Genomic DNA, 24,104 nt, shown 5'->3' with positions numbered 1-24,104 from the left:
AATGCTCACTTGTTCCCTCTCATATTCTAGGCCATGGCAGTTAGCCAGGGCCTTGTGACCAGTTCTGGCAAAAAAGCAAAAACAGAAATCACACTATATCTGGACAGAAGCAGAGAAACCCTTGGGTGATTCTCCTGTCTCCCCTCCCTACTGTGGGACTGGGAGCCTGTGAGGATGCTGTGAGCTCCATGGGTGCAGCTACAAGGAGGTGGCACCTCCTCCATGTGTGATAGGGCTTCTTTCTCACTGTCTTTTGGGACCTGGGTGTGTGATATAAACACCCCTTGTCTAAGACTCTGAGGTATTATAGCTGTTTTTACACAGCACAGTCTATCTGTCCTGACCTCTATGCTGCCTATAAAGAACAGGAAGGAGAGCAGCCTTCATATTTGTATTAGGTGTCTATTGCTGTATAACCTGTCACCCCAAAACGTAGTGCCTCAATCACCACCCAATATGGTTTCACAGTTTCCATGGGTCAGGGCTTAGGGGTATTTCAGCTGAGTCCTCTCTGGCTCAAGGTGTCCCCAACTAACATCAAAGTCTTGGCTGGGGCTGCATCCACCCTGGGGTCATCTCAGAAGGATCTGTTTATAAGCTCACTTGTGCGATTGCTGATGGGAGGCAGTTTCTGTGCCTGTTGGGTTGAGGGCCTCAGTTCCTCCCTGGCTGTTGGCCAGAGGCTCCCTCAGTTCCTTGCCATGTGGGCCCCTCCTTAGGGGAGCTGAAAACATGGCAGGTGTATTCCTCAGAGTGAGAAAAAGAGTGAAGGAGAGAAAGAGAGTGTGTGTGTAAGGAAGAGGGACATCACAGTCTTGTGTAACCCAGTATCATGGAGTGACATCCATCTGTGTCTGTATTCTATTCCTTGGAAGCAAATCACTAGGTGCAGCCAATATTCCAGGGGAAGAGTTGTCAAAAGTGTGTGAACAGGAGGAAGGGGGGTCTTTGAGAGACACATTGGGAGCTCCTCCTACAAATTCACAGGTATATATACCTGAAAATGTGATTCAGAGGATGATCTCACATATTTCACACACATCATTATCAGCCAAGCAAGGAAAATCTGGGTTAGCAAGTTTAAGTAACTTGTTCAAGCTTAGGCACCACCAGAACCAGGATTAGATTCCAGAATTACTTCAAATTCACTGTACTTGCATTCCAAGAATCAGGAGAGTATATTGGATGGATTTCATGAAAACGATAAGTTCTGTTGCTTTCTCTTTTCTTCTTAAGTGAGAAACTACTCACATTTTCTATCTCCAATGTCCTAGGCATCTGCAGCACAGTGGCACAGAATTCTGGACCACGTGATTCTGAAGCTCAGGATTCTGGATTTGTTCCCATATATGGGATACGAGGAGGTTCTGTGCTGTTTCATGTGATCAAGGAGCAAGAAGCTGACCCAGAGGAAGTCTCATGGGGTTTTGGTCCTGAGTCAAACTACAGAGTCCTGCTGCGAGTCCGCCGTGGGGCAGAAACCCCAACCTGGGTCAGCCTCCAGGACAAGTACCAGCAGAGGGTCCACGTACCCAACGTGAGGTCTCTGAAGATTGAGAGCCTGACCTCTGAGGACAGTGGGCAGTACCGGGCTCGAGCCAGCTTCACTGGAGGAATAGAACGTACTGAGGTTTTCCACCTCACTGTTGATGGTAAGTGAGACCTCCTCACCCCACACTAAGGCTGCCCTCCTGCTTTTGTGGTAGGAGTTTCACACAGGCCCCATTTTTCAGGATCCCTTCAAGACACCAGACTTCATATCCCATTTTCTCATTCAGAGCTAGGATAAGTAGGTTTACCACAAATGAACAGAGCTGAGATTCAAAGCAGGGATAAAATCATTTCAGCGTTTTGGAAAAGGAGAAAGAAAATTTGGGGTAAGTGTATTTATCATCAGTTCAGTTCAATCACTCAGTCATGTCTGACTCTTTGTGACCCTATGGACTTCAGCATGCCAGGCTTCATTGTCCATCACCAACTCCCAGAGCTTGCTCAGACTCATGTGCAATGAGTGGATGATGCCATCCAGCCATCTCATCCTCTGTCTTCCCCTTCTCCTCCTGCTTTCAGTCTTTCCCAGCATCAGAGACTTTTCTGATGCTGTGAAGAGTCAGTACTTCACATCAGGTGGTCAAAGTATTGGAGCTTCAGCTTCAGCATCAGTCCTTGCAATGAATATTCAGGACTGATTTCCTTTACTATTGACTGGTTTGATCTCCTTGCAGTCCAATGGACTCCCAAGAGTTTTCTCCAACACCACAGTTCAAAAACATCAATTCTTTGGTTCTCAGCTTTCTTTATGGTCCAACTCTCACATCCGTACATGACTACTTGTAAAACCATAGCTTTGACTAGAATAAACTTTGTCGGTAAAGTAATGTCTCTGGTTTTTAATATGCTGTCTATGTTGGTCATAGCTTTTCTTCCAAGAAGCAAGTGTCTTTTCATTTCTTGGCTGTGATCACCATCTGCAGTGATTTTGGAGCCCTAAAAAATTAAGTCTGTTACTGTTTCCATTGTTTCCCCATTTATTTGCCATGAAGTGATGGTACTGGATGCCATGATCTTAGTTTTTTGTTGTCGAGTTTTAAGCCAGCTTTTTCACTCTCCTCTTTCATTTTCATCAAGAGACTCTTTAATTCCTCTTTTCTTTCTCCCATCAGTGTGGTGTCATCTGCATATCTGAGGTTATTGATATTTCTCCTGGCAATCTTGTTTTCAGCTTGTGCTTCATCCAGCATGGCATTTCACATGATGTACTCTGTGTAGAAGTTAAATAAGCAGGGTGACAACATATAGCCTTGATGTTCTCCTTTCCCTATTTGGAACCAGTCTGTTGTTCCATGTCTACTACTTACTTTGCTTCCTGACCTGCATACAGATTTCTCAGGAGGCAGGTAAGGTGGTCTGGTATTCCCATCTCTTTAAGAATTTACCACAGTTTGTTGTGATCCACACAGTCAAAGACTTTAGCATAGTCAGTGAAGCAGATGTAATTGTTTTTCTGGAACTCTCTTGCTTTTTCTATAATCAACAGGTGTCGGTGATTTGATCTCTGGCCCCTTTTGCTTTTCTAAATCCAGCTTGAATACCTGGAATTTCTCAGTTCAGGTACTGTTGAAGCCTATTTTGGAGAATTTTGAGTATTAGTTTGCCAGCGTGTGAGATGAGTGCAATTGTGCAGTAGTTTGAGTGTTTTTGCATTGCCTTTCTTTGGGATTGGAATGCAAACTGATCTTTTCCAATCCTGTGGCTGAAGAGGAACATTTAAAACTTAACACTCAGTTAGAAATAACTTCATGCTCATTCTGCTTCTCTTAGATATTCTTGCTGAGTGAAGATGGTACACGGTGACCTAGGAATCAACTATTACCATAAGATATTCTGACAAGTATGGGATATTCTGTTCTTGCATCTATGAGTTTCAGTTTGGAAATTTCCTGCATGTAACCCATAGCAACTCCTGTGCTCTGTAATTGCCCAAAACCCATAACAACCAGGTAACCAATCAACTGGTGCCAACTGTAATTATGTGTACTGACCCTCTAAGAGTAAAACTCAACCTGAGCTTGGGCCCCCAGAACATCAGATGGCTAGCTCATCTGGGACCACTGGCTTAAAAAACCTTAGTTCTCCCACCCTCCAAGTGTGGTGCTTGGTTTCTTGATGGTCTGACTTCTGCAACATTTCTGGAAGCCCCAGGGAGATTCCAACCACACTGACCCCTTGAGACACTGTACCAGTGTCTTGGCTGGTTCAGAGTGGAGGAACTCCGAGCCAAATGAGGAGGGCTGCCACTTGGTGGTTTTCTGTATTCTGTTTTGGACTGGCATTCTGAATCTCCATGTGGCTGAGCCCTGGCCGGACTCATTGGAGGGATGGACCAACTCACCAGGCAAGACTTCTCAACAAGGTAAGGCCCCAGGGCCAGCCCCCCAGTCATGTCCTAACTCAGTGGGTAGAAGAGGAGATTGATCATCTCCTTGAGCAACAGTTAGGGAAATCTGGGAACTCTGCAGAAGGCAGGTGTTGTGATGACCTCTGGTCTGAATGTGTATATGAGTGAACTCCCAAGTTTGTCCTTGTTCCAGGGTGATTGTGTGGCTCTTCGGGCCTCATGGCTTTGGGTTCTGAGTGGGCCCTAACCTGCGGTTCTGGGGTGACCTCATATGGCTCAGGGCAGTGTCTGTCTCTGGGGGACCCAGTCCCTCCCTGTGAGTCAGATCCTGGTCAGAGGCTTACACTACCTGCCAAAGCTAAGAGGTACCTAAGTTCCCTATGGCGACATGGCCAGATGGGCACCTGAATGGTGTCTTCTTGGAGGGGGTACCCACACTTGTTTCTCTTCATGCCACCAACACAGGGCAGGATACAGAGGGAGGGGGACAACTGGTTACTGATTTGATTTAGAAGTTGTGTATGTCCAAATGGCTCTTTTGCCCTAGGACCCTCTGCCAAAATTATTTTCTTAAAATTTTGAATGCTCATTTTCCCCTTCCATCAGCTGACTCTTTGAGCCAACTTATTGATAAATTGAGTTTTCCTCAAAAAAACTTGCCTCTTTTGCCAGGCAATTCTGTACCTCACTTTCTCTTGGTCCCTTGGGCCAGCCCATGTGAAGAGGCACACTCTGATGTGCTCCTGCCTACTTTTGGATTCTCATTGCGAGGCTGTCTTCCTCTTTCACTTTTTCCATATAATTCCCCGATTCCCCAAGTGTTTTGGGCCCTTTACCTAGGCAAGGAGTATGCATACTGCTCTCTCCACTTGCTCAGTGCCTTTGAGAGGGTCAATCACCCCACATGCCCTCCGGAGTCCCAGCTGATATTACTCCTTCATGAATCTCTTTACAAGGGATTTCCTCCTTTCAGTCTTGTCTCCCTGAGGTCCTTAGCGATCAGGGCCATCTTTAAGGAGACCCGCAATTGTGCTGTGTGGGAATACTGGGCTTTCCAGGAGTGGTGATGTCAGTGCTACCTGAGCTATAAGGCCCTAGGACAAGGCCCTTCCCATGTGCACCCCCTCTTTCCTGGTCAGTGAGGCAGATTACATTTGTCAATATGGGGGAGGCTACTCTAAGCCAACTGTTTAGATTGTATGATAAAAACTTTAAGAAAAATTTCTCTGGAGACTATGGGGTTAAGATGACCTCAGAAAAGCTCTGCACCCTGTGTGAGTCAGAATGGCCCACTTTTGGGGTGGCTTGGCTTGCAGAGGGTAGTCTAGATCTTCCTACTGTTAGAGGTGTATCCTGAGCAGTGACAGCGACCCCCAGCACCCAGACCAGTTTCCATACATAGAGTCCTGGTTGCAAATCACCAATCAGCTAACTCCTTGGGTTCAGTTCTGTGCAAACCGGCAGGGACAGTGTCGGATCTTTGAGCCAGTTGCCCGGCTGGCTCCAAGAAAAGGCAAAGAACGGCCAAACAGGGTTATCCACCAAGGGGACCCTGAAGAAGACCCTGTGCCTCTGCCCTACATTCCAACTGCTCCTCCAGTTCTCGTTCAGCTTCCTCATCCTTTACCAGACAGCCCTCCACCATCTGTGTCTCCATCACCTCCAAATCCAGAGCACCCTCCAAGCCCACAGCAACTTCGCTCAGACAACCAGTCAGCTCAACAGCCCACAGCCCTGCTGATGCCTTTATGAGAGACCTGAAGCCCTCCCCAGATTAATAAGGATAACTCTGTCCAGCTAGGATGCCCAGTCCTTTATTACCAACCCTTTAGTACTACCAACCTCCTCAACTGGAAACACCACACTCCATCTTACTCAGAGAAATGGCAGGCAATGATTGGTCTTTTTCAGTCTATTTCTCACAGCCACCAGCCTATCTGGGACAACTGTCGCCATCTTCTCCTGACTCTCTTTGACACTGAGAAATGCTGTTGAATCCTTCAGAGGCTCCGGGATGGATCCAAGGGCAGGCACCAGCTGGTACAATAGATCCTGCAGCCTGGGCCCTGGGGACTACAGTGGACCTTCGCCCCAACTGAGACTTCAATGCCCTGGATGGGAAGGACTCCCTGGACAGGTACTGGCAAGCCCTGTTACAGGGACTGAGGGCAGGAGCCAGAAAACCAACCAATATGTCTAAGACAATAGAGGGGCACCAGAAGCACCTGGTGAATCACCAGAGGTGAATCACCCCTGGAGTTCTATGAGAGACTGTGTGAAGCATTCTGGGTGTACACCACTTTTGACCCCGAAGGACGAGAAAACCAATACATGGTCAATGCAGCATTTGTGGCTCAGTCTCATGCTGACATCTGACTTAAGCTCCAGAAACCCGAGGGGTTCACTGGAATGAATGCCACTCAGGTGCTGGAGGTTGCAGACAAGGTGTTTGTGAACCACTACCAAGAAGCCCAAAGGATGGCTGACAAGAGAATGAAGTAGGTGTTGCTGCTGGCTGCTGCACTGGGGATCCTAGATCCAGTGTAACAGACCGTTCCTCCATGTAAAGGGGAAGTCAAGAAGGGGCCACTACTGTATCTCAACCAGAGCACCTATTGCGAAGAGACCAGACACTGGAAGAATGAATGCTCCCATCACAGAAGGTGTGTGAATGGTCAAAGAAGTTCAATCAACTCAACAAAGGAAAGTACCAGCTGGAGCCAGTCGTCCAAAACCTTATCGGCCTGGCAGGAGCAGAATCAGATTAGGAAGGACCAGGCTCCCTGACCCTGGCCTCCTGGCAGCCTATGGTGGCAATGAAATTAGGGGGGCAATCAGTGACATTTATGGTGGACACCAGAGCTGAAGGCTCTGTGATAATCACACCTGTGATTCCCCTCACAGGTCAAAGAGCAACTATCATCAGGGCCACAGGAGACAGGACTGCCCACTCATTCTGCAAGTCCCACTCATGCCAGATAGCCCCCCTAGTGACTCAGGAATTCCTATACTTACTGGAGTGCCCCATTCCCCTACTGGGCAGAGACTTACTGACAAAGCTTGGCGTGAAGATTACCTTTGCCCCCCGGAGGCATGCAAGCCTCATCCTGTGGAGGCAATCAGCTCTGATGACAGCTATGACTGTGCCCAGGGAAGAAGAAGTGTGCCTCTATTCTTCAGAGAGAGAACAGACAAATCCAACCAGCCTGCTAAAAGAGTTCTCCGCTGTCTGGGCAGAAAAGGGGCACTCAGGTTTGGCCAAAAACCACACACTCGTGATGGTGGACATGAAGCCAAGGGTCACTGCTGTCAGACAGAGGCAATATCCAGTACCACAGGAGGCATGCCTGGGAATTTGAGACCACATCCAATGCCTTTGTGACACCCAAATTTTGATTGTCAATCTCCCTTCAACACTCCACTCCTACCAGTTAAGAAACCTGGAGGGAACGACTGTCTCCATAAGCAGGATCTCCGCATGATCAACAGCACAACGATGACTATCCATTCAGTGGTTCCCAAACCCTTACATGCTCCTGAGCCTCTTACCCATCTATACAATCTGGGTCAACTGTCTCAATCTCAAGGATGCCTTCTGTTTCTGCTGTCACGGGCCAGCCAGCCCTTCTTTGCTTTTGACTGGGAAGACCCACACACCAGGAGACAGACACAGCTGACTTGGACGCAACTGCTGCAAGGCATCAAGAACTCACCTACCCTGTTTGGTGAAGTCCTGGCTGTGACTCTTGCCGCCTTCCCCAGAGAAACTTTGAACTGCACCCTACTCTAGTACATGGATGACCTGTTGCTAGCCAGTCAAATGAAAAGGGACTGCTGGAAAGTCACCAAAGCCCTGCTGGCTCTACTGTCCACCACGGGGTACAAGATGTCACGGAAAAAGGCTCCTATCTGCAGACAGGAGGTCAGTACCTTGGGTTTGTCATCTCTAGAGGCCACCAGGCACTTGGGCATGAGAGGAAATAAACTATCTTCTCAGTACCTCGGCAAAGCACCAAGAAATGTTTGTGAGTTCCTTGGGGTTGCTGATTTTAATGGATCTGGATACTGCGTTTTTCTGAAATTGCCAAATCATTTTACGAAACCATAGCAAGGTCTGGTAAGGACCCCCTAGAGTGGGGGCCTAAACAAGAAAAAGCCTTCAGGGAGATAAAGAGACTTTTGACCAGTGCTCCATCATTAGAGCTGCTAGATATTTCATGGGACTTTAACCTCTTCATGCATAGAAAAATCACACTGCACTGGGGGCCCTCACACAGTTGGGCCATGGCAGTGCCTGGTCGCATACCAGTCCAAACGACTGGATCTTGTGACCACGAGATGGCCTTCATGTCTACAGGCATTAGCTACCACTGTAGTTCTGGTCAGAGAAGAGATAAGCTTACACTAGTACGAAATATAAATGTAAAGTTTCCCCATGCTGTTACTGCGCTGATGAACAGCCAAGGGCACGAGCGGCTCACCAGCACCAGGATGACTCACTATCAGGGACTACTCCGTGAAAACCCACGGGTCCACCTCGAGACTGTGCAGATGCTGAATCCCACTATCTTCTGACCTAAGGAGGCGGGAACCCCTGATCATAACTGCGAAGAGGTCATAGATGAAATTTACTTGAGCAGGCCAAACCTGATGGATGTTCCCCTCTAAAACCCAAAACTGGAACTGTTCATTGATGGAAGCAGTTTTGTCAGGGCAGACAAAACCAGATAGGCTATGCAATAACAACAGTAGACAGCGTAGTAAAGGCTTCCCGCATGGGTGGGCAGCCCAACGGGCTGAGCTGTGGGCACTTATCTAGGCACTAAGGCACACTGAAGGAAAGTGAGTCAATATCTACAATGACTCAAGGTACGCCTTTGCTGCTTTACATGTTCATGGAGTCATTTATGAAGAAAGGGGACTACTGATAACAGGGGAAAGGAGATCACAAACAAAGAAGAAATCTTTCAGCTGTTAGAGGCAGTTTGAAACCCTTCCCAAGTGGCAGTTATCTGCTGCAAAGGCCATCAAAGGGGAACTGATCCAGTTAGCAAAGGGAATCGGTTGGCCGACCAGAAAACCAAGAAGGCAGCAACCCAACAAAGTCCCACTGTAGGCCCTGAGCCAGTTTCTAAGGTACTCCTGGCACCAAAATTGCCTCCATCCCTGAGATATACTGAGGAAGAAGATCAATGGGCTTTAGATGAGGGAGGAACAAAAGAAAAAGAGGGCTGGTGGAAGCTTCAAGACCGGAGGGTCTTTGTCCCCAGCAATATACCAGTCCAGCTGGTGAAACAGCACCATGAGACAACTCACTTAAGGAAAAGGGCACTGGAAAGTTTACTGAGCTGCTACTATTCTGTTCCTAAGCTCCAGACCCTGTGTCCCCAGATCAGTGCTATGTATGGGACTTGGGCATGAGACAATGCCAGCCAAGGACCAACACCCAGCCCAGAGGTTCAGACACTTGGGACACTGCCCTTTGAAGATTTAGAAAATGACTTCCCTGAAGTCAAGCCCTGCAATGCTCTAAATATTTACTTGTGGTAGTCTGCACCTACTCGGGATGTGCTGAGGCCTATCCCAGGCATGCTAAATGGCATGCGAGGTGGCCAAGGCCCTACTAAGAGAGATAATCCTGAAGTATGGGCTACCTCTCTCCATAGGGTATGAAAATGGGCCAGCCTTTGTGTCTGAGATAATCCAGACTTTGTTCAAGACACTGAGAGTCAAATGGAAGCTCCCCACTGCTTACAGGCCACAAAGCTCAGGGAAAGTTGAGCACATGAATCAGACCCTCAAGACTACGTTAGTTAAGCTCTGTCAGGAGACCCAGTTACCTTGGGTCGTCATGCTACCCCAGCCTTGCTCTGAGCCCAGTGCACCCTGACGTCCTCAGGCTATTCTCCCTTTGAGATCTAATACGGGAGACCACCCCCAGTGATAGGGAAGCTCAAGGGAGACTCTCAACAACTAGCTGACCTGAAGATGTCCAGACACCTCCAGGCCCTGGGAAGAGTCTTCCACCATATCACTTGAGAAACCTTAGAAAGGACTCCTGTTCCTTTGGGCAGTTGGGTTCATTCCTATAAGCCAGGAGACAAGGTATGGGTTAAAGACTGGAAAGAGGAAACACTTCAGCCAGTCTGGACAGGCCCTCAAACTGTCGTCCTGATCACCCCTACTGCTGTTAGTTAAAAGTGTCACTCCGTGGATTCACCATCCCTGGGTGAAGATAGCAGCACCTCTAGAAGGGTGAGAGAACTGGACTGCTGAGGCTCATCTCAACAAGCCACTTTGGGTCTTCCTTCCTAGACACCCAAATCCTGCCCAAGATCTTCAACCCTGCTCCAGTCACTCCAGGGCTGGCTGGTCCACACATGGTGGAAACTTGAGGAATTTGATGAGGGACATCTGAGAGTCAGGGTTATGATGACACCCTGCCAAGTAGGGACTGGTTGCACCACTGGCCTTGATGCTTTCTGTGGGTCAAACATGAGATATTGCTTTAGCTACAATCTACCCCAAAAGTAATGGGATTATTAAGTGGAATCACATGTTTTGTATAATAGCAGTTTATATCCTGCTGAGCTATAGTGCATTAGAAAGTAAAACAGCCCCACACGTACTCCATGTGTTCATATGGCTAGATCAGGTCAGGGGGTCACTTGGACCGTGCTTCACCATACGCACTTCCCCTGCCAAGGAGAGGCCCAAGAAACCTGTGTTCACAACAAGGCAACCTATTCTATTTGTTTACAAGAAGGTCAATATATCTGTTTTGACCCCCAGATTCCCCCTTAAGGAAGATTGGTAGAGATTTGGCACCAAGAAGGAAGGCTTCTGGTTAACCAGACACAAATTACAAATTTAGAACTTCTGGTGTTGGTACACTCTGATGTGTGTGCTGATATTAACAGAAACCCCTGGGATACTATAAAATGTGGGGCTTATCACGGGAAAAAGAGTATGCGTTCAATGATAAATATAAGCGTGAATTAGCACCCACCCACTCCTCTTGCTATGGTGATTGCTGGGCTTACTGATCTTACTGGAGGTGTGTCACATGGATAATCTGGAAAGATAAAAGAAGATAACTCTCCTTCAAAAGGAAACTGTTGGCCCCGGTTGTGAACTCGGGATGTATAATCTTGTAAGTTTCACTATCTTCAACCCCAGGGACTCAGAATGAACAAAATGGTCTCAAGATGGTATTTATATCAATGGGAGAGGTGCTGACCCAGGAACTGTGTTGGATTTCCAGAGTGTTTCTGTTCCATTCCTGCCATCTACACAAAAGCTCTTCCATTCTTTTTATGAAGAGATAGAAAGTGGTCCCCGTCCTACTTCAGTCAAAACTAAAAACCTGTTCTTAGCTCCAGCAGAGACCATAGCCCAGACTTTAATTGTTATTTCTTGCTATGTGTGGGGAGTAACTAAGATGGGAGAATGATGGCCCTGAAAAGCTAAAGAATCAGATCCCTAGAGACCCTTCAATAGCTCAGGGGAATTCAAGAAAACCAGGGTCAGAATTTGGCATTTAAAGACTTCCATAATTGGCAAGAACTGTCTGACTCTGTGGAGCTCAATATTCAACGTTCCAGTAGAAAGCCTCACTTGTCTTGGCCAAAGATATTATAATGCAACTACTCACACCTCTGATTGGTGGGGAAACACAAACTATACAGAGCCTAATCTTCACCCTCTAGCAAGCTTCTCCAGTTTAAAGACCAGACGGGATGACTTGTCCACTGAAGGCCATTGGCCTACTCCTGAAGGATTATTATATTGGATTTGTGGAGCTAATGCATATTCAATTTTGCCAGCCAACTGGCCAGGGGGCATGCTTATTGGGGACTATCCACCTTTCCTTTTTCCTACTTCCTCTAGCCCAAGGTGACACATTGGGAGTCCCAGTTTATAAAGACAGAGGCCTCATCAAAAAGTGCAGATCTCTACAGACTGGAAATTGGAAAGATGACAAATGGCCTCCTGAATGCATAATCCTATACAAGGGGCCAGCCAATTGGGCAGAAGATGGGTCCTGAGGCTACCAAACCCCAATTTACATGCATAACAGAATTATCTGGCTCCAGGCAGTGGTTGAGATCTTTACTAATGAAATGGTCAAATTTCATAACTTATTGTCAGAACAACAAACCAAGATGCATAATGTTATCTATCAGAATCACCTGGCTCTAGTTTACTTACTGGCTACAGAGAGGGGGCATCTGTGGGAAACTCAATCTTAGCAACTGTTGTCTACAGATAGATGATAAAGGCAAGGCCATAGAAGAAATAACCAGGAAAATGACTAAAATAGCTCATGTCCCAGTCCAGACTTGGAAGAGATGGAATCCTGGAGAGCTACTTGAGGGATGCTTTTCTTATCTAGGAGGATTCAAAACTCTAGTGTGAATAGTCCTATTCTTCCTTTGGACCTGCCTCCTCTTATCATGTCTTTTGCCATTAATCAGGAGGACAGATTCCAGCCTAGCAGAAGCTGCCACAGATGGAGGGCCCCGCACACCTCCTAGCCCTGAGAGGTTATCAGCCCCTGGGCCAAGAAGATCAAGAAGTTGATGCCTTATAAGATTTAAGGGGCTTCAAGAAGGGAGACTGAAGAGGAAATTTTAAAACTGACACTCAGAAATAAATTCATGTTAGTTCTGCTTCTCTAAAATGTGCTTGCTGTGCCAAGATAGGAACAAGATGACCTAGCAATCGACTATTACCATAAGATGTTATGATAAGTATGGAAATGTTCTGTTCCTGCTTCTGTGAGTTTCTGTTTGGTGATTCCCTGCACATAACCCATAGCAACTTCCGGGCTCTGTATCTGCCCATATCCCATAGCAACCAGGTAACCAATCAACCAGTGCCAAGTGTAATTGTGTGTACTGAACCTATAAGAGTAAAGCTCACCTTAAGTTTGGGCTCCCAGAACTTCAGAGCGTTAGATCATCTGGGACAGCTGGCTTAAAAAAGTTGAGCTCTCCAACCCTCCAAGTGTGGTGCTTGGTTTCAACAGTCGGAGTTTTGCAACATGGCCACTGCTGAGTTTTCCAAATTTGCTGGTATATTGAGTGCAGCACTTCCACAGCATCATCTTTTAGGATTTGAAATAGCTCAGCTAGAATGCCATCACCTCCACTAGCTTTGTTTGTAGTGATGCTGCCTATGTCCCACTTGACTTCATACTCCAGGATGTCTGACTCTAGGTGAGTGATCACACCATCATGGTTATCTGGGTCATTAAGATCTTTTTTGCATAACTCTTCTGTGTGTTCTTGCCACTGCACTTAATATCTTCTCCTTCTGTTAGGTCCATACAGTTTCTGCCCTTTACTGTGCCCATCTTTACATGATAAGTTCTCTTGGTATCTCTAATTTTCTTGAAGAGATCTCTAGTCTTCCCCATTCTATTGTTTTCCTCTATTTCTTTGCATTGATCACTGAGGAAAGCTTTCTTATCTCTCCTTGCTATTCTTTGGAACTCTTCAGTCAGATGGATATATCTTGCTTTTCCTCCTTTGTTTTTCACTTGTCTTGTTTTCTCAGCCATTTGTAAGGCCTCCTCAGATAACCACTTTGCCTTTTTGCATTTCTTCCTCTTGGGGATGATTATGAGCACCACCTCCTGTACAATGTTATGAACCTCCATCCATAGTTCTTCATTACTATTTGTCAAAATATTTATTATTCTCTTTAGGACTCAGTTTATTTGATTTGTGTATTAATTTTCTATTGCTTCTATCACAAATTGGTATAAAGTCAGTGGTTTAAAACACAAAAGTATTATTTTATCTTTCTGGAGGTCAGAAGTCAAAGAGGGGTCTCACTGGGCTAAATCAAGTTGATTTAAAAAAAAAAAGGTTGCAAGCTAGAAATTGAGAATTAAGTTTTATTCAGTGGATATTTTTAGGACTTCAAGCCTGAGAGACAGCATCTCAAGTAACCCTGAGAGAACTGCTCTGAGGAGTCAGGGGGTGGAGTCAGGTCATATAGAAGTTTGCAAGAAGGGCAGGTAGTCTGAACATCAAAGATAATTTTTAATTAAAGAAAAACAGATATCTCAAGGAATTTAGCCCTTTTCTATGAGTGGGAAGGTGCAAAAGTCTGGACTTACTAAAATCACTTCTTTCTTATTCATCTCAGCTCTCTGGGGCTTTTTCATACCCCGGTTGTCCCCTTACCCCATCTCCTCAGCAATCACCATGAGGAGTGACTGATGGCTGCAGGATAACAGGCACTGTTCTTCCTGGGCCCCTTCTGAGCTCAGAAGTTCATATTTGGGGGCTGGAGTCACTGATGGCTGTGACATCCTTGTTTACTGATATGGCAGGAAATGCTCCATTTCTCAGTGCTGTCAGGGTTGAGTGCCTTCCTGGAGGTTCCAGAGGCACAAACATTTTCTTTCACCTTGTGCCTTTTAGTGTCTACCTGCATTCTTTGCTCACGGTCACACTTGTCCATCTTTAGAGCCAGCAATGGAGGGATAATTCCTTCTCACATTGATCTCTCTGACCCCCTCCTCTTCTTCCTTCTTCTTCTTGTAAGGACCCTTGTAATTACCTTGGTTCCAACCAGTTATTCTGGAATAATCTCCCTATTTGAAGGTCAGTTAATACATATCCTTAATTCATCTGTTACTTTCATTTCCCTTTGCCAAATAACCTAACACATTCAGAGGTTCTGGAGGTTGGGGCAATATTCGTCTACCACAATTCAGAAATCCATATGTAGCTAGTCCTCCCTGTCCTCTCTCTTCTTACCAGCCAGAGGTATCAATTCAGTTCAGCCACTCAGTCGTGTCTGACCCTCTCCACTCCCTGGACTGCAGCATGCCAGGCTTCCCTGTCCGTCACCAACTCCCGGAGCTTGCTCAGACTCTGGTATGAAAAGGCCAGAGATATAATTGCTCACAAAGACCCCTCCAATCTAGCTCTCAAATCCTCAATAGATATAGGAGAAAATTTACACAGTGATACATCTTAAGAGCCTCATTAGTCAACTCTTTTTTCCCCTAGAGTTTCTGCTGCTTAGGGAAATATTTGCTACGTGAGTGACTTTGATAGCTTGTGTTTCCCATATGATATCTATGACAAACCTGTCAGTGACTTCTCTGCCGGTGTGCGCCTCAAGTTTAGCAGCATGTTCTAACCACACTTGGCTTGTAGTTGCTGGTCACTACCACTGCATCTCTCAGAAATGTCTCTAGTTTGGCTTCCCAGCACAGGCCATATGTCAATGCTCCATAAGGGCTGTGCAGTCCTAGGCATCATCTGAACAGGAGAAGCAGGGCAATGGTCCTGGACCAGGTCAAGTCCTTCCTTCACCACCTTCTTCCCCTGGAAGGAAGGAAACATCCCATTTCTTATACACAATGAATCCTGGAAGCTGAGGTCCAGCATACAGCTTTTCTTTTTAATAGAAGCATTTTAAGGCTTGGTAATCTAGTAAGATCACATAGGGCTTACCTCAATTGTTTCTTTTCTTATTGTCACTGCTGTATATTTGGGTTTTGGGAAAATAGTGTTTCTTCTGGAAAATGCATTCAGCATCCTGAGAGGGAGGTTGCCAGAGCTTCAGTGAGATAATGGATGAGAAAATGTGAACTGTAATGTTTTCCACTCATGTGATGCTCAATTCTTCTGTCTCACCTGGCCCAGAGCCCGTGATCATTCCTGAGATCCTGGTCAAGTCATCATCCATCACACCAGGCTGGTGCAATATCACCCTGGAGTGTAAGTCCCCAGGAAACAGAGAAGACCTGAGTGTGACATGGGAAAGCAAGGGCCTTCCCAGGGAGCTGGAGTGGAGTGGGACACCGGAACTAGCCCCCAACACCTGGGAACTGACTGTGAAAAGGTCCCTGATTCAGTCCAGTGCCAACTTCATCTGTGTGGTCAGCAACCATGTGGAGAAGAAAACTGCCTCTGTAGACTTTGCACAAGTCTGTTCCCATGGTGAGTGCATCCTGCCAGAGGGGAGGGGCACTCCAGGAGTTCAAGCACTCTGGGTGAGAGCTCTGGGCTTTTCTCCCCTGTCTATTATTAGCACCACTTTCCACCGGGGTCACCTGATACCTATACCGGAACCTGGGAAGCACAACCAATTTGCTTCTGCTTTTAAATTTCTCGCACATCCATGCTCCCCTCTCCAGCCCTTGCCATTGTTGGTCCAGACAGCAGCCTTTCAGGAACTCTCCCCACATCACTCATCATTCACTGTGTGTTCAGTGTAGTCTTAGAAAAAGGGAACTGGATTGTGTCAGCTGTGCCATCTGAGGGTTTGACCTCCAGTGTCTCCCTGAATGATTCAGGGCTTAAATGCTTCTCTGCCCATATCACTCTCCTTACGTATTTCACACTGGATTGTTTAACTAGGACCCTGAAATGAGTCTTGCTATCACAAGCTTCCGACCCTCTGGAAATGCTCTTTCATCTACCATGAGTCCTCCAAAGTCAAGAGCCCTTCACTTTCTTATTTCCTCCTGTTGAGGGATGTCTCTCAGTTAAGGCCAGCTTCATGGGGGATGATCAATATGGTTACCCAGGGTCCTGTACTTGGTTATGGTTCTGCTCTTAACAAAGTTTGAAGAAAAGGAACCTCTATCTCATTTGGTATGGGGCCTTGCAGGTGCTGTGACCTTCCAGCATAGACTTTACCTTTATAAAGGAGTGGTCCAAGGCCACCCCACACTGAGTTAACAATTCTGTTTATGGACTTGTCTCCTGTGTAACTTAGAATACCTGGAGGGCAGAGACCATGTCTTGTTTTCTTTGAATTCATGTCCCAAGCAAAGATTCTGGCAATGTTTGCTCACATTCACTGTTTCATTGAATCATGAATGAATATGTGTAGTTTGCCCTTCTAACCCATCCTCCACAAGGGACACCTGACCTGCTGGAGGCATCTGATATGTCAGCATCACTTAAACCCCTATAATCCTCCCCTCAGCCTCATCTTGGACTGTCAGATAAAATAAACATTCAGTCAGACCCTTGGCAAGGAGGTTCTTTCTCCCTCTTCTCCTCTTCATCTGGCTCCTTCCTGATCTGACCTTCTCCAGCTTGCAGCGTGGGATGATGGCAACCCCCAGGGCTTATGATCTGACAGTAACGTTCCCTGAACATGTTGCTCCTCCTTTCTGATTCTCCACCCACCTTGAATATCTGTGGAACTCCTACTCCTCCCTCAAGACTCAGTTTATGCATCACCTCCTCTGGACAGCCCATCCTGAAGACATGTGTACCAGGTGGTATTTTCTCAGTTCAGTTATGAATGAACCTACTGCACTCTTACCTCTTCAACTTCTGAACCAGGACTTTAGACTTCTCCATATGTTTTCTCTCTATCTCCCTGTGGCAATAGATATTTAAAATTCTGTCTTCCCTTAACCATTCTCCATTCTCTCTGTGTGAGGAAACAGGTTCACACAGACAGATGATGGCTGACTCCCTTGGAGGCATCCTATGGACCATCGTGGTTCTGCTATTCTTCCTGGGAACTTGACTGTGCTTTTGGAAAATGTATAAGAGGGAAAGGAACATGGATACTGGAAGAGGCAAGTTGCACTTCTTTTTCGTCCTCAGATAACTCCTCTCTTCCACTGAAACCCTTTTTCTTCACTTTGCTGCTCAGAGATTTCCCCCTGCAAAAGGGCTGGTGGATGTGATAATGACATTTGTGTCATAATCATGGAACTGGGCACAGGTTTTTGAGACTGAGATTCAAGCTCCACTCTGTGTATGTGTGTGACTCAGAAGAAGCATTGCAGGAGGACCAGAGGAACCATGATGATGGCAATGGGACAGAGCAGAGTTAAGAAGAGTATCAAGAAGGCATGGACCAGTTGAGAGGCCGGAGCTGTGATCATCCTGGGCTTTACCAGTTTCCTCTGCACCTACACTTGTGCTTATTAAACCTAATCACTGCTACTTCTGTCCCACTGCCTGTTTCTGAACAAGCAACAGTATTAACTAGGAAAATTTACATCTGAGGCCTTTGTAGTACTGGGAACTTGTGGGGCACCCATAATCAGTGCGTGTCAGCAGCATTGGCTCCATGTGGGATCTTTGTTGTTTGTTGTTTGTCTGTAAGTCGTGTCCTACTCTTTGCAACCCAATGGACTGTAGCATGCCAGGCTTCCCGATGCTTCACTATCTCATGCAGATTGTTCAAAGTCATGTCCATTGAGTTGCGATGTCATACAACCATCTCACCCTCTTTTGTCCCCTTCTCCTCTTGCCCTCAATCTTTCCTAGCATCAGGGTCTTTTCAAAGAGTCAGCTTTTCCATTAGGTGGCCATATTATTGGAGCTTCAACTTCTGCATCAGTCCTTCCAACGAATACTCTGGACTGATTTCTTTTAGGATTGACTTGTTTGATCTTGCAGTCCAAGGGACTCTCAAGTGTCTTCTCCAGCACCACAGTTTGAAAGCATTAATTCTTTGGTTCTCTCTCAGCCTTCTCTTGGGTCAGAGGGTAAAGTGTCTGCCTGCAATGCAGGAGACCCGGGTTCAATCCCTGGGTTGGGAAGATCCCCTGGAATAGGAAATGGCAACCCACTCCAGTACTCTTGCCTGGAAAATCCCATGAACAGAGGAGCCTGGGAGGTTGCAGTCCATGGGGTCGCAAAGAGTCGGACACTACTGAGTCACTTCACTTCACTTCACAGCCTTCTTTATGGTCCAACTCTCACATCCATCCATAACTACTGGAAAAATCATATCTTGACTATACAGTTCTTTCTGTCAAAGTGATGTCTCTTCTTTTTAATATGCTGTCTAGTTTGGTCATAGCTTTTCTTCCAAGAAGCAAGCATCTTTTAATTTCATGGCTGCAGTCACCATCTGCACTGATTTTGGAGCCCAAGAAAATAAAATCTGTCACTGTTTCCACTTTTCCAAATCTATTTGCCATGAAGTAATGGGACTGGATTGCATGATCATACTTTTTGTATGTTGAATTTTAATCCAGCTTTTTCACTCTCATTAGGAGACTCTAGTTCCTCTTCACTTTCTGCCATTAGAATGCTATCATCTACATATTTGAAGTTGTTTATATTTCTCCCAGCAATGTTGATTCCAGCTTGTGATTCATCCAGCCCATGTTTTCCCATGATGTTCTCTGAATATAATTTAAATAAGAGGGTGATGATATATAACCTTGATGTACTCCTTTCCCAATTTGGAACCAGTCTGTCGTTCCATGTCTGGTTATAACTGTTTCTTCTTGATGTGCATATAGGTTTCTCAGGAGTCAGGTAGGGTGATCTGGTATTCCCATCTCTTTAAGAATTTACCACAATTTGTTGTGATCCACACAGTCAAAGGCTTTAGTGTAGTCAGTGAAGTAAAGTAGATGTTTTCCTGGAATCCCCTTGCTTATTCTATGGTACAACACATGTTGGCAATTTGATCTCTGGTTCCCTGTCTTTTCTAAATCTAGCTTATACATCTGGACATTCTTGGTTCACATACTGCTGATACCTAACTTGAAGGACTTTGAGTATTACCTTGCTAGCATGTGGAATGAGAACGGCTGTATAGTAATTTGAACATTCTTTGGTATTGCCTTTCTTTGGGATTGGAGTGAAAATTTATCTTTCCTATGGCCGCTGCTGAGTTTTCCAAATTTGGAACTGGTTTATGCTTCATCTGCTTTTAGAATCCATTGCCTTTCATTCCCAGAGTATCAGTGAGCAGTGTCTGAAAGAAGAGTTGCCTCTCAGCGGTGTCTACCCTGCGAGCACGAAGATCATTGAAAAAGAGGGGAATCCTGGGACACCTCCACCTGATGCTGACATCCTTCAGACACCTGCCTCTCCAATTCAGGTTCAGCTCCAGCTGCCCCTGGTCTTTTACTTTGACCCATGTGATGACAGCTCAGCAAGAGATTGAGCTGGAGTTTCAGAGCTGATAATGGGTTAAGTTTTATCCTGGGCACTCTGCAAATATTACCTCTTCTAGTTCTCACAAGAACGCTCTAGGGTAGCTATCATGTTCTATATTTTACAAGACAGTAATTGTTATTTCCAGCTGGTTGGTGACAGAGGAAAGCCTTAAATCCAACACTGAGTGATTCCAATTTTCACATCTTATCCTTTCTCTACATGGTCACTGAATCCTGGAATATTGGATGGGAATATTCTTCATTTGTTCCTCTCGCAAGGACCTAGCCTCTGATGCCGCTGCTGCAATATGGACTGAGTTCACTGTTTATGCATCAGCTTGTTGCTAATAGAAGAATTACCCCTTAAATGAACAAAGGGGGCTTGGTGCATGGGAGACCTGGAGAGGGGGACCATGACCTCAGTTTAGAGGAAACATTCTGAGAGGACATGCTTCTCAATCTTGGGTCTTGTAAGAGTTCTTCCTCTCTTTACAAGGTGTGTTTTGGATTTCTGCAGCCCAGTCTTCAAAGTAGCTCCCCTTCCATTGTTATTCAGCAGTCTGCTCAATAGGTTTTACATAAGTTTTTCATTTAAACATTCAATGATACTGTGAGGCAGAAATTTCCACCGAACAGATGGAAAAATAAAACTTACAGATGTTAAACAATACATTTATGTTTCCCAAGTAAAGTAACATGCCTGATTTGGATTTATAGAGAATTATACTTTCACTAATTTTGACTCTTTTTTCCTCCATTATTCCAGGCATCCAGTTCAAGTCAGTTCAGGTCAGTCACTCATTCATGTCTGACTATTTGTGACCCCATGGACAACAGCACACCAGGCTTCCCTGCTTATCACCAACACCTGGAGCTTGCTGAAACTCATGTCCATCTAGTCGGTGATGCCATCCAGCCATTTCATCCTCCGTCCTCCCCTTCTCCTCCCTCCTTCAATCTTTCCCAGCATCAGGGTCTTTTCGAATGAGTCAGATCTCCACATCAGATAGCCCAAGTATTGGAGTTTCAGCTTCAGCATCAGTCCTTCCAATGGATATTCAGTACCGATTTCCTTTAGGATTGACTTGTTGGATCTCCTTGCAGTCTGAGGACTCTCAAGAGTCTTATTCAACACCACAGTTCAAAAGCATCAATTCTTTGGTGCTCAGTTTTCTTTATAGTCCAACTCTGACATCCACGCATGACTACTGGAAAATCGATAGCTTTGACTAGACGGACCTTTGTTGGCAAAGTCATGTCTCTGCTTTTTAATATGCTGCCTAGGTTGGACATAGCTTTTCTTCCAAGGAGTGAGTGTTTTTTGATTTCATGGCTGCAGTCACCATCTGCAGTGATTTTGGAGCCCAATAAAATAAAGTCTCTCACTGTTTCCATTGTTTCCCTGTCTATCTGGCATGAAGTGATGGGACCAGATGCCATGATCTTAGTTTTCTGAATGTTGAGTTTTAAGCTACGTTTTCACTCTCCTCTTTCACTTTCATTAAGAGGCTCTTTAGCTCTTCTTTGCTTACTGCCATAAGGGTGGTGTCATCTGCATAATTGAGGTTGTTGATATTTCCCCCGGTAATCGTGATTCCAGCTTGTGCTTCATCCAGCCTGGCATTTCGCATGATGTACTCTGCATATAAGTTAAATAAGCAGGGTGACAGTATACAGTCTTGGCATACTCCTTTCCTGATTTGGAACAAGTCTGTTGTTCTGTGTCCAGTTCTAACTGTTGCTTCTTGACCTGCATACAGATTTCTCAGGACATCCAACCAATAATCATCTTCCATTGGGTTATTCTTCAAAATGCTTCTTGTAGTCCATCCTCCTCTCATTCCTTTATTACTATATTCTACCTGCAGTTTCACCATTTTCACATTGCCACAAGCATTATAGGAGAATTTCTGTGTATAACTATTATACATTTTTTGATTATAGCCTTTCTAGTGTGTGTGATGTAATATCTAATCATCATTTTTGAATCATTTCCCTAAATATAATTGAAATTAGTAGATAATTGCTTCTTGGCAGGAAAGCTGTGACAAGCCTAGACAGTGTTTTAAAAAGCAGAGACATCACTTTGTGACATAGGTCCATATAGCCAAAGCTATGGTTTCTCATATATGGATGTGAGACTTTGACCATAGAGAAGGCTGAGCACCAAAGAATTGATGTTTTTGAACAGTGGTACTGGATAAGGCTCTTGAGAATCCTTTGATCTCGAGGAGATCAAACCAGTCAATCTTAATGAAAATCAACACTGAATACACTCTGGAAGAACTGATGCTGTAGCTGAAGCTCCAATACTTTGGACACCTGATGAGAGCAGCTGACTCTTTGGAAAAGACCCTGATGCTGAGAAAGATTGAACGTAGAAGGAGAAGAGGGTGACAGAGGATGATGTGGTTGAATGACATCACCAATTCACTGGCCATGAACATTGGCAAAGTCTGGTAGATGGTGATGAACAGGGAAACCTAGAGTGCTACAATCCATGGGGTTGCGATGAACTGGGCATGACTTGGTGACTGAACAACAACAACAACAACAATAATGATAACAAGGTTGAACATCATTTATTGTGTGTTAACCACTTGTATACCTTATTTGAATTAATTCATTTCTCTCTCTGAGTCCCTCTTATCATGCTTTATTCCCCCCACACCAATAGAACTGCTTTTGTTCAAGTCACTAGGAAACTTCATTAAACTATCATTAAATCTCATAGACAACCTGTTTCATCTCCCGTCAATCTCAGCAGCAATGGAGCTGTCTTTGCTTGAATCCCTGCATCACCTTGCAATCAACAATCACAATCATTTCTCTCACACTCAGTGGTAGCTTCCTAGTTGCCTTGACTAGTTTCTTATTTCTTCAATCTCTAAATTCTGGAATATCCCAGGGGTCAGACACAGACCATCCATGTAATTTTTCTTCACTATCCATACTCATTGTTTTCTTATGTTATGGCCATGTACTAATCCCAGAACCTGTGACTATGTAAACTTACGAGGCAAAAATGCCTTACAGATGTGATCAAGGTTAAAGTCCTTGAGATTGGGATATGATTCTAAATTATCCAGATGGTTATATTTTAATCATGGCAGTTCACAAAAGTGGAAGCATAAGAGGTAGGAAAGTGAGTCAGAGAGATATGAGATGAGAATTTGACATGCTATTTCTGTCTTTGAAGATGGAGTAAGAGGGACAGAAATTCAGAACGTGTGGTGGTCTCTAGAAGCTAAGAAAGCCTACAACCAAATGAAAATGAAAATGTCAGTCTTACAACTGCCAAGAACTGAATTCAGGCAATAACAAGAATATGTATACATGGGGCCAATTTATGTTGACGTATAGAAAAACCCATCACAATATTGTAAAGTAATTCTCCTCCAATAAAATAAATTAATTAGTTAAAAAAATTACCTCACAATAGAAAAGTTTGAGTCAGTTAAGAAAACGAACAAGCAGAAAATGGGTTCTCCTGCTGAGACTCTAGAAAGTATTCTAGCTTGTGAATACCTCAATTTAATGTGAATGAGACTCCAGATTTCTGATTTTCAGAGCTGTGAGATAATAGTTTTCTGTTAAGCAACTATATTTGTAGTGATTTATTTTTTATGGCAGTAATAGAAAACCAATATAGATATCATACCATCTCATGATTTTAAACATATTGACTGCTCCAAAAATTCTGGTCTGGATTTCTCCAAGGCACTCCACTTTGGAGAGTGCAATAAATATGCAACTGTTTACCTGACATCTCCACTTAGATGTATAATAGACATCTCCAACTTTGCATGTCTATGTTTATGCAGTTTTCCAATCCCAATAAATGCCATCTTGAAACTTCCATTTTTTTGCCACATAACTTTTCTGTTATCTTACTGATTTTCTCATAACCCACATTCTATCAGCAAATACTGTTATCTTTTCTATCTTTCAATATATCTAATCTATCATCTATTTATCTGTCATCTATCTATATTGGTAATATGACTATGTTTCACCACATGTCTGATCCAAAATGGCCACCAATATTTACCTGGAGTAGTTTAGTAGCCTAACAGTCTCCATGTTTCTGTACCCCTTTAAGTTTATTTTTAAACAGCATTCAGATAGTCTTTCTAATAATTTACATCATATAGGTGACTGGGTTTAACAGCACCTATTGGCACCAGCCCAATTTGGCTGCATGAGACAAGTGCTTGGGGCTGGTGCACTGGGAAGACCCAGAGGGATCGGGTGGGGAAGGAAGTGGGAGGGGGGATCGGGATGGGGAACACATGTAAATCCATG

At 44.8% G+C, this 24,104-nt stretch overlaps 1 protein-coding gene across 1 annotated transcript in view; it reads left to right on the top strand.

The window, feature by feature from the left end:
• Positions 1-23,660, top strand: part of LOC133040590 (hepatic and glial cell adhesion molecule-like) — a 29,733-nt gene extending 6,073 nt beyond the window's left edge. The window contains exons 3-5 of the mRNA XM_061120477.1: positions 1,275-1,652; positions 15,571-15,867; positions 17,334-23,660. Coding sequence (XP_060976460.1) covers positions 1,275-1,652; positions 15,571-15,867; positions 17,334-17,416 — 758 coding nt within the window. The 3' untranslated portion in view covers positions 17,417-23,660. The remainder of the gene's footprint in view (positions 1-1,274; positions 1,653-15,570; positions 15,868-17,333) is intronic.
• Positions 23,661-24,104: the final 444 nt, after the last annotated feature.

This window comes from Dama dama, chromosome 20 (assembly GCF_033118175.1).
Source record: "Dama dama isolate Ldn47 chromosome 20, ASM3311817v1, whole genome shotgun sequence".
NCBI classification, from domain to species: Eukaryota; Metazoa; Chordata; class Mammalia; order Artiodactyla; family Cervidae; genus Dama; species Dama dama.
This window is presented reverse-complemented; position numbering and strand designations above follow the sequence as displayed.